The 11740-nt window shown below is 38.0% G+C and overlaps 1 protein-coding gene across 4 annotated transcripts in view; it reads right to left on the bottom strand.

Moving 5' to 3' along the window:
- The window catches only part of SLC25A12 (solute carrier family 25 member 12), a 97293-nt gene that overhangs the window by 12908 nt on the left and 72645 nt on the right, over window positions 1-11740 (bottom strand). For all 4 annotated transcript variants that reach the window (XM_004375514.2, XM_023730574.1, XM_023730573.1 and 1 more), the window contains 2 exons: window positions 10229-10281; window positions 9908-9988 (listed from right to left, as the gene is read on the bottom strand). In XM_004375514.2, the coding sequence (XP_004375571.1) occupies window positions 9908-9988; window positions 10229-10281 (134 nt within the window). The remainder of the gene's footprint in view (window positions 1-9907; window positions 9989-10228; window positions 10282-11740) is intronic.

The raw sequence follows: 11740 nt of genomic DNA, 5'->3' as shown, positions 1-11740 counted from the left end.
AAACCAGAGACTCCATCAGCCTGAGACCAGAAGAACTAGATGGTGCCGGGCTACCACCAATGACCGCCCTGACAGGGAACACAACAGAGAGTCCCCAGTGGAGCAGGAGAAAAGTGGGGTGCAGAACTTAAATTCTCGTAAGACCAGACTTAATGGTCTGACTGAGACTGGAGGGACCCCAAAAGACATGGCTCCCAGACTCTCTGTTAGCCCAAAACTACAACATTCCCAAAGCCAGCTCTTCAGAGAAAGATTAGACTGGACTATAAGACATAAACTGATACTGGTGAAGAGTGTGCTTCTTGGCTCAAGTACATACATGAGACTAAAAGGGCAGCTCCTGTCCGGAGGTGAGATGAGAAGGCAGAGAGGGACAGGAGCTGGTTGAATGGACATGGGAAATCTGGGGTGGAAAGGAGGAGTGTGCTGTCACAGTATGGGGAGAGCAACTAGGGTCACACAGCAGTGTGTGTATAAATTTTTGTATGAGAAACTAACAAACTGTAAACTTTTATTTAAAGCGCAAAAAAAAAAAAATCTAGTAACAATAGAATGAGAACTATCACACCTTTTAACTGAATATTTCCTCTGAGAAATAGAGGATAATAACGTAGCTCCTTTATTCTAAGACTACTAATTAGGAGTTCCTGGGTGGCGCATATGGTTAAGCACTGGACTATTAACCAAAGGTTGGTGGTTCAAACCTACCCAGAGGCACCTCAGAAATAAGGCCTGGCGATCTGCTTCCAAAAGGTCTCAGCCTTGAAAACCCTATGGAACACAGCTCTATTTTGCACACGTGGGATCATCATGAGTCGGAATCGACTTGACAACAACTAATAACAACAGCGAGACTATTGATTATGTTGTTGGCTGCCTTTGTGACCAGTCCAACTCACGGTGATCCCATGAATGCAGAGTAGAACTGCTCCATAGGGTTTTCAAGGCTGTGACCTTTTAGAAGCAGATCACCAGGCCTGTCTTCCAAGGCATTTCTATGCAGGGGGAAAAAAACATCACTTACAGTAATAGTCAATATATGGAATTTCAGAAGTGTTAAGTTATAAAATTAAAGTGTGGCAACTTTTCAATGAAAAAATAGTTCCTACCATATTTTTACTCAAATAACACGCACCTTCTGTGTCTGTTTACTGGCCATGCCCTCCCACTGAGAGCTATTTTCATAAGTGTACTATGCTAATTCTTTTTACAGCAACAAATGGAAAAGGACTGGCATGACAGTGCTATGAGGGTGCGTCATGGGGGGAGTAAACAAATGCAGAAGGCACGTGTTATTTGCATAAAAATAAGGTATATTTGTACGAGTATGCTAATGTTTGCTATTTCTAACAGCAACAAAATTAAAAGGAAAAAATTCCAATGCACAGTAGGAAATAGTTAACTAGAAACCATAATATGTTCTTAATCAGAAAATACAACCAGGTAATAAAATCATGCCAAATGACATAAATAGAACATAAAATATTAGGTACACATTGATCATAAATACATCAAAATTTATCTAAGTTTATCAAAATCAGGATGGTTTAAAGATGAAAACATTGGTTGCCTAGTGGAAAGAGAAACTGAGTAGCTCGGAGAAAGAAGTTTCACAGCATACCCTTTTGTACCTTTTAAATTCTGAATCATATGAATGTATTAACTGCTCAAACAAAAGACAGACAACTGGTCTTAGAAACAATGGCTTCTTTATGGACTAGGTTCTCTCTCATATATTCTTCCCCACAGTAAATTTAGTAATTTATATATGTCAAAATCATTTAAAAAAAAAAAACCAAAAACTAGTTCACACTAGTTACCTGTGGATCAAAAATTAAAAAAATAAAAGAACATCAAGAAAACCTAACCAAATACAGCTAGTAATCTGAAATAACAGATACCAAGACACATACAATTTTAAATTAAGCCACAATGATACACAGCTACAGTCTGAAATGGACACTGTTTAACTTGACATCTTGCTGCTTCTCTTACTGATGCTTATATTAGATAACATACCATTCACCGCGGAATTTTTTCACCAAAATTAGCTTTTAACCCTCTAATTGCTGTATTTCCCTCATCAAATTTGCTGCTTACTTAATTAAAGAGAGGCAAGCACTAATATAAAAACAGACTTAGATGCTTTTATTTTTTAGCACTAAGTTGTCATTTCTTTGTTCTAGAACTGAATTACAAAAGACACAGAAAAAGGGAACAAATTTCATTTTGAATGAGGGTTACCCCTATATGACAGAAATGGAAAGAATGTAAAAACTTCCATTTAACCTGTGTCACTTAAAATAATTTTTTTTTTAATGAAAAAATAAACCAACTAAAGCTGACAGCAAAAGTTAAGAGAAAAAGTATGTAATATTGAGATGTCACCACGCCTCTGAGGAGCCTGAGGCTGAGGGGCTGCACATAGGATTAGGTCTGTCCGACCTCCTGCCCTCACAATCCCACCCCAGGGGCAGAGTCCACAAAGAGGCTGGAGACCAAGCCCAGCTTGCACCAAGTGCCCTGTTTACTTCCTTCTTTGATCTGCTGTCTCCTTTAGTTTGGAACTATTTCCCGCCAATCACTATACGTCCAATCTGAGCAACTCATTATAACGTCTTCCCTTACAGAGACAGATGAAAATCTAACTTCAATTTGTTTAAAGCCACATCGCTCCTTGAATAGACGGACAAAATACGTGCATTTAAAATAACCAGACAAACTAATCAAAGCCACAGAATTAGTTGTCACTAGGACTGATTCAAGAGGAATAGAACAGACAGTGACTCTGTCTCACACACTGCCAACCAAACATTCTTAGATACCTCTGTAAAGCAAAGGGAAATGCTATGGTTGATAGTTTAAAAGGAGTAAACTGCAGCATGTTCATTGCTGAGTGATGGTATATGCCAGGGTGTTAGGACATGAATAGATACAACTACATACGTTCCTAAATACAGAAAGGGGGAAGTCAAAGCTCCTGTGTACCTATCATAAGCCATTTTTAAAAAAATATTTTTTGTGGTAAAACTATATAACAAAACTGCCAATTCAACAATTTTTACAGGTACAATGCAATGACACTGATTACATTCATCATGTTGTGTAACTATTACCATGATCCTTTTCCAAATTGTCCTACCACTATTAACAGAAACTCAGTGCCCCCTAAGCAATGACTCCCTCTTTCCTCTCCTTCCGACCCTTGGTAACCACTAATAAACTTTGGTCTGTATGTTGTTGTCATCTAACAAGACTACTGATTATGTTGCTGTTGTTAGTTGCTTTTGTGTCTATTCTGACTCATGGCAACCTCATGTTGATTCTGACTCAGAGAGAGCCTGCACATTTGCTTATTTCATATCAGTGGGATCATATAATATTTCTCCTTTTGTAACTGACTTCTTTCACTCAGCATAATGTTTTTAAGGTTCATCCATGTTGCAGCATGTATCAGGACTTCTCTTTATGGCTGAAAAATGTTCCACAGTATGTATATACCACATTTTGTTTATCCATGCATTTGTCGATGGTCATAAGCCATTTTTGACATAAATGTATATGGACTTTTAACTTGTGTGCATATGTATGTGTGTTAACATAAGCATGCAGGCATAAAGTTGGGACCACACGCATTCTTGGGGATGGGAATTGGAGGAGCTGTTTCCAAATAACTTCGAGACATGCAAGCTTAGCTTGCTGAGAAAGACACAGACAGACTTCTTCAACATAGGGATCTGGCTACCTATAGACCTTGGACCCAGCATTAGTAAATACTCCAACTAACAAGTGGGCCCCTTCCTGTAACTGCATGGTTTGAGTGTGTGTGTGTGCATGTGCAGGCCGAAGGGAGGAAGCATGGGAGAGTAGAAAGACTAGGTCTGGAAGGCTGTCAACTCAGATTGTTGTTAACTGTGTAAACTTGGACAGGTCATAACTTTTCCATTCCTTGGTTTCTTAATATAAAATCAGGGATCCCAACAACTGCCCTACCTACTTCACAGAGCTCTTACGCACTGACTAATGTGAAAGCACGATGCAGACTGGAAGCAAGATACAAAGGGAAGACGTGCTCGCACAGGACTGAAGAAACTCACTTGCAACATGAGGGGATTACATTAGCCCTTTGCTGAGCAATAATAAATAACTTTTGGGTTTTCTGACTTCTATTCACTCACGAATAAACACTCTCTGAAATAGGTAAGGTAGTCAATGAGGTAAATGGCAAACTGACCACTGGTTATAGTTTAACAACATAAAAACAGGTACTTACCAGAGAGTTGTTTAGAAAGTACCTATAGGTCAGTACATTTAGATTTTAACACTTCTGCTTTGCTCACTTGCAAAGACATCTAAATTCATTCTCACTTAAGCTTCTGGATATGCCCAAGAAACTCTACATAATTTATTCTTCCTTAAAAAACCACCACAATTTATCTAAGGTTTGGACAAATTCTTCTGCTGCCTTTGCATCAGCACTAGCAGACTCATTACTCACTTTCACATTATGCAGCAAGAAACGTTGTTTGAAGTGCTTGAACAACTCAGAGCTAGCACTAAACTCGATATCACAGCCTGGTCCTGCTTTTTCTTTAAGCATCTCGAACAAGCTTTGTGCCTTAGCAGTGATCATCAATGTGCTGAGAGTGATTTGCTTTTGTGTCTGGTCCTCATGTCATTAGCAATTTCTCCATATCTGGTATAGGTCTCTCTCACATTTTCCTTAGCCTTGTAGCTTTCAGTGGAGCCGATCCTTTAACAGCTTGGAGAATTTCTTCATTTTTGAGGTTACATCCACTATGTCCTATCTTCCAATCAAGATTTCTGAACTCTATTATAACCTTATGGGATCACAGATGTACATGTGGCCAGACATTGCCCAAATGGTCTTTATGCAGTGTTTGACTGTACTCAATATTTAACTCTGAGATATTCAACAAAGAAAAATGAAAACATATGTTGACAAAAATATTGTACACGAATGTTTACAGCAGCCTTATTTATAATACTTGCCAAGAACTGGAAACAACCCAGATGTTTATCAACAGGAGAATGAATACACAAATTGTGGTTTATTTATATAATGGAATAATACTCAGTCAAATATAAAGGAAAAACTACTGATACTCGCAACAACGATGAATCTCAAAAACATTATGTTAAACAAAAGAAGCCAGCGACTAAAGAATGTATTTTGTATGATTTCATTTATACGAAACCCAAGAACAAACAAAACTGGTGACAGAAATTAGAACCTGGCCACCTGGGGAGGAGAGGAGGGATTGACTGGGAAGAGGCATGAGTGAATTTTTTTGGGTGAAATGTTCTATATCTTGTTTTGGGTGGTAGTTATATGGGTATATACAATTATTAAAATTCATTTCATTTTTTTATTCATTTTTTGTATGTTAATTATACCTAAATAAACAAATACATACATACACACCTAGAATTAAAAAAAAAAAAAGAAAGAAAAACCAGTACAAAGCTGAATGGACTCATCTAGATTTGTTCTGATACACGGAAAAGGGCCTTGATTCAATTCCCTAAGAAAGCTCTATCGAATAAAAAGAGTTGGTCTTAAAATCAAAATACTTAGGCTCACATGGAAGCTCCAGCATATATTAGCTATATAATTTGGAGTGAGAGAGTTAGCCTTTCTGAGCTTCTGATCCTCATCTACCACAATGAGATACCACTTCATACCCACTAGGATGGCTATAATAAAAAAGACAGAAAATAACAAGTATTGACAAAGATGTGGAGAAATCAGAACCCTCATATATTGCTGATGGGAATGTAAAATGGTGCAGCCACTTTGGAAAACAGTCTGGCAGGTCCTCAAAAAGTTAAACATAGAGTTACTACATGACCCAGGAATTCCATTTCTAGATTTATACCAAGAAAAAGAAAAACATATGTCCACACAAAAACTAGACAATGAATGCTCATAGCAGTACTGTTCATAATAGTCAAAAGGTAGAAATGACCCAAATGTTCATCAACTGATGAATGGATTAAAAAAAAAATGTAGTACATCCATACAATGGGATATTATTTGGTCATAAGAAGGAATGAAGTACTGGCACATGCCACAACGTGGATGAACCTTGAAAACATTATGCTAAGTGAAAGAAGCCAGTTACAAAAGACCACAAGCTATATGATGACATTTACGTGAATTGCTCAGAATAGGTGCATCTATGGAGATAGAAGGTATATTAGTGGTTGCCTAAGGCTGGAGAGGGAGCCCTAGTGGTGCAGTGGTTCAGAGCTTGGCTGCTAACCAGAAGGCCAGCAGTTCAAATCCACCAGCCGCTCCTTGGAAACCCTATGGGGCAGTCCTACTCTGTCCTATAGGATTGCTATGAGTCGGAGTCAACTCAACAGCAATGAATTTGGTTTTTTGGTTTAAGGCTGGAGAAAGGACTGGGAAGTAGTAGCTAAAGGGTACTAGGTTTCTTTTTAGGGTGATGAAAACTTTCTAACATTGATCATGGTGATTATTGAACAACTCTGTGAATATACTAAAAACCATTGAACTATATGCTTTAAATGGATGGACTGTACGGTATGTGAATTGTATGTCAACAAAGCTGTTATTTAAAAAACCTGTGAAACATAACAGATATTCAATGAATGAGAGAATGAATAAATAGTAGGATAAATGAATGGAAACATGTAACAAGTATGAAAGAAGATGCATTTGGAGACAGAAGTGGTTTAAGTCTCAACATTGCCATTTATTAGCTGATGGATCTCACTGAGCTTTTAGCTTCTTCACTCCAGTTGGGAATAATAATGAGATAATGCCTATAAAGTGTTCAATCCATGCAAGACACTCAAGAAATGGTAGTTACATTATGATTAATTATAATCATAAGCACACATTTTCTTTGGTGATGTGCAGAAATGAAGCAAATCACGTTAAGGAATTCTACTTTCAAATTACCACAGTGAAATATGATTATATTTAAGTTTTATTTGATGAGAATTATTAGGCACTAATATTTATAAGATATAAACATATTCTAAGTCTGGTCCCCTGTACAGGAAGGAGCAAACTCCAAATATTTCTCAGCCTTGACAGACAGCTTACTGAATGAGGGAACGCTCCTGTTGCTAATTAGGAATCTAGCAGATCATTTGTTGTTGCTGTTGTTAGTTGCTGGGTCAATTCTAACTCAAGGCGACCCCATGCATGTCCAAGTAGGGCTGTGCTCCATAGAGTTTTTAAGGCTGTGACCTTTTGGAAGCAGATCACCAGGCCTGTCTTCCGAGGCACCTCTGGGTGGGTTCAAACCGCCAACCTTTCTGCTTGTAGTTGAGTGCTTAACCATTTGTATCGCCCAGGCAGATTAGAGCTACATTAAAAGCAAAAACTTGTGTCAATGATAGTAGTAATATTTTAGTTAAGTTGGGTAGTAGGTTCATGGATACTCATTACCCGTTGCCATCAAGTTGACTCTGACTCAGTGATCCTATGGGACAGAGTAGAACTGCCCCATAGGGTTTCTAAGGAGCAGCTAGTGGATTTGAACTGCTGAGCTTTTGTTAACAGCCCAGTTCTTAACCACTGTGCCACCAGGGCTCGATGGATACTCATTATTACTCTTTATATAAGCATGTATTCTTTTGCATGGATCAAATATCATACTTTAAAAAACAAACCATAAAACAAACAAAACCAAAAAACTCAGATAATGCCCAAGGACCAGAGATTTTTATTTCTTGGCCACTTCATGATCTTGTCAATGAATACAATTTTTCCTAAAGGGCAACATAATCATTTTCACAGGGGCCCAGGGTTCTTTCTCCCACATACAGAGAACTTAAGCCCCTAGTCCTAGCTAATCTTTCTGCTAAGAACAAACCTATGAAGCCAGTACTGACCACTCCAAAGTCTGAGTCATTTCTTCCTAATTAACCTGTATTAGGTTAACACATTGGGTACCTCTCGGAAGAACAGCAGCACTCTTCTCATCTGGTGCCACTAACAGCATTCAGTCAAACACCCACAGGGACACTGCGCATTATATCATCACCACCTCCAAGGATGGTAAGGATTCTTAGTATCAGGATCACGGTGGCCACTCTTCCTAGTGTTGACCTGGTGGGTGCTTACCAAGTATCATCCAGGAAAAAGAATGTTCCTATATCCCATGGTGCCTCATAGTCTATAAATAGAGACCCTTCCTTTTTGTTGAAATGCACAGACTTTTGGGAGAGGTAACCAATTAAGCTTTAACAATCATTTACACTGCAGCGTGATTCAATTCATCAGTAGAAACTCAACAAATGTATATTTTCTTTCCTCTCTCCAATGAAGAGATTTAGAGGTGCAGGGGAAGCAGAAAATCATCTTGCTCAACCTGACTATTTTTCATGCTGTCAATTTCCAGCTAGACAATCCATCAAAGCTTCCAGAAATGAGTCATGATTAAAGAAGAGAATTAGAGTGTCAGCAGAACCCTCAAGGCACCCCAGCCTTCAACAGAAATTCCTGAAGTTCAAACCTATAAACAGGACCCACACCTAGGAAGAACAAAAAGACCAAATATCTGATGGTGTTTTAACCACTTAGGTCACATGTCAGACATGAGAATGGGTCAGTTTCATGGGCAAAAACATCAAGGTATCACAAATGGAAACAAATAATTAGCTACACAAAACAGAAACAGCATGACTTAGATGTCTGGTAAATGTATGCACGTGCTGTGGTAAAAATGATGTAGGAAGCTTCCTAGTCAAATGGAAACTAAAACCACTGAGAAAAATATTTATGATATACAAAGGCTCTCTCATCAGAAGAGAAACAATTGCAGCATCTAATTGGAGAAGAGGGAGAAAAGAAAATATTTTTGGTGATCCACCAAAGCAAAGGTCTAATTATCCATTATTTGTCCTTCATGAAACAAAATATTCAACCAAACAGGTGATTTTTCTTCCTGAGAATCTGTGTGCACATGCACACATGCGCGTGCATGCACACACACACCCCCACCCACCCCAAGTCACCTCTTCCACAAGAACTTTGGTTGCAGACAGGTGAGGATTCAGGTATGTGCCATGCTGACAAATCTCATCACCCAGAACCTGAAGCAGCCTCTCCCTCTGACCTCCAGGGCATCCTCCCTGAATTAAAAGCTGAAAAGGTCATCAACCTCATCACCTCAGGTTTCAAAACCAACTGAAGAGGTTTTAGCCAAGCCTGTCAGCCAATTCAACTGGAAGTTATTAATGTTTTCAGGAACAAAATGGACTAAACTGGTCTTAAACAAGTTACATACTGCCAAAGTTGAGCTGGAAACTTAGATTTGAACTTTGATCTAAATCCAGTATCATGCTTACACTTTAAAGATAGAAACCGTGTGTTTTCTCTAAATAAATATAATCCAAATCTCTGGGTTCAGGAGTTTTGTCAACAGCCTCAGTATAGTTGTTTGCCACACTCTACTGTCCCTGAGGAAGGAAAGTATAATGATACCACAAGGTCTTCTTTGGTCCTACACCTGAAATAGAAGGGCCCAATTAATCAGCCATCTCACAGTCAATATAAATATTAAAGTTCCAGTCAATATAAATGTGTGGTGACTTCACGTATGGTACTCTATTTTCTGTGATATTTAAGAGGAATCAGAATAAGAACTTAAAAAAAAAAATTGGGAAGATTAGTACTTAAGGAGTGTCAAAGAAACAGACTGAGGAAGATGCTACCTCTTTTCTGCACTCCAAACCAGTCAGATTATGCAACAAAACGAAAACGATCATTCCATATAAGCAGAAGATTTCCTCACACAGAATCCCTTGAGTTCAGGGGAAATGTCACATATATCTAATGTGCAGAAAGGTTAGAGAAATCTATTTGCCTTTTCCTAGGTGAGAAGGGCCCAGGATTCATACTTACACAACCTCCAGCCAAGATTTCTGCGAAAAGTGGAATGGATCCATCTCTCTTAGTAAACTTGTCCCGGACAAAATCATTAACCTAATTAGAAAGACAACATCAGTTAACCTGAGTTGCCAACCATTTCCTCTACTGCCTGTTTTTGGTTTTCCAAGCCAGCAAAACATTTGTCTCATAAAAAAAATTAAAAATGGCAATCTCTATGTATGAACTTGAATGTTTACAAATGCCTTGATAGTGTGCCAGTCTCAGCAGCATCAGCTTTATTTTTTGGATTAATGATAATCTACACCAACGGCGTAATTTAAGAAAGAAACTTACAGTCAGTTTAATGGCCTTTTCTGGAGCAACCCCTAAAAGCTGTGGTATCAGACCTAGGGAAACGAAAAGAATCATGAGCAATACAGACGTACTACACATGAACACACAAGCCCAACAAGGAACTATGTTTTTCCCCATATTTTTTACCCATCAAACATTTTAGGGTTTTCATAAACTCTGTATATGTATGTAAATAATTATTTATGACTCAAGTATAACATCACGTTTTCTTGGGGCTATAAATCCTTTTCTTAAGGATGCTTCCTTTGAAGCCTAGTTATCTAACGCTTCCCAAAAAGCACATAAGGAAGAAATGGAGCCTTGGATCTTCTCTACCCAGGAACACTGCCAATAAGAACGTGAAAAATTCCCTCCTTTGTTACAACCAACAACATACAAACATACAGGCACTTCAGAGAAACTAATGCCGTATGCTTAGAAAATCTCTGAAAAGTATACTGTTAAATAGGCCCAGACTTTGCTGCAATGACATGATCTATATAATAGTATGCAATGGCTTGGTTATTATAGAATATCAACTCCCATAATTTTCTCTTTAGAGAAACCCAGAATTCAGTACTCATTCTGTTAAAAGGAAGGCAAAACAGCAAAGAAAAATGCAGTTTTATGTATCATTTAATGAATATCTTCTACAAGCAAAAAAGACATGCCTATTGTATTCTTATTTACTAATAGATGTCAAACTTCAGAGATTTCAAAAGAATCCCCTTAAAACAAGGGAAATCATTATTCTTAGAAAGTTAAATTTCCCAGGCTGACTACAAACTGGAGAAGAAAAAATATATATAAACAATTCAACATCTGTAGATATTCATAGGGCTCAGCTTTCTAAAACACACAGCTTATCCAAATTGTCAGCATACATTTTTTTAAAGATGCCAGCAATAAATGTTTTGTATCCCTTAAATCACCCAGCCAAGAGGGAGTTAGGTATGTGTTTGCACGCTCAATGCTGATCTTAAGCCTACTTTGAGGATGCTGCTGAGTGATTTTCCATGAATTGAAAGCCAGAAGTATTCGTACATATAAGCTACTGTCAGTCAAACTGAATTATCAGTGACAAACACACAATCTGCACACACCTTTAAAGGGCAGCAGACTGATTTAAAAGAATAAATCAGCAGATGGCAGTCTTAACTTTCGAACCTTCCTGATTATCAGGCTCTATTACTTTTAATCTAACTTTCATACAACCATGTCAGCGTGTGTATTTGTTTTACAACTTGCCTCAATAAAGCTCATAGAATTTTAATAAAGTACTGATTTGTGTCATTTTATCATCTCACTGTTGCCTGCAAAGAAATTTAGGCTAATCTGTCAACAATTTTGTCAATCACCTGACAGAATAATAGACCAGTTCTAAGCAATATATGACACTCTCAATAATTACAGTGTTCACATACAGGACTCCTACAATCTTTTCCCTAATATAAAATACTCTCATTTAAAGGACTGATTTTATCAGCAGCCCACAATCCTCCTCCATTTTCT

This window comes from Trichechus manatus, unplaced genomic scaffold (genome assembly GCF_000243295.1).
Source record: "Trichechus manatus latirostris isolate Lorelei unplaced genomic scaffold, TriManLat1.0 scaffold00037, whole genome shotgun sequence".
In the NCBI taxonomy this organism is placed as follows: domain Eukaryota; kingdom Metazoa; phylum Chordata; class Mammalia; order Sirenia; family Trichechidae; genus Trichechus; species Trichechus manatus.
Note: the sequence above shows the minus strand (reverse complement) of the source record. Positions and strands in the feature narration are given on the sequence as shown.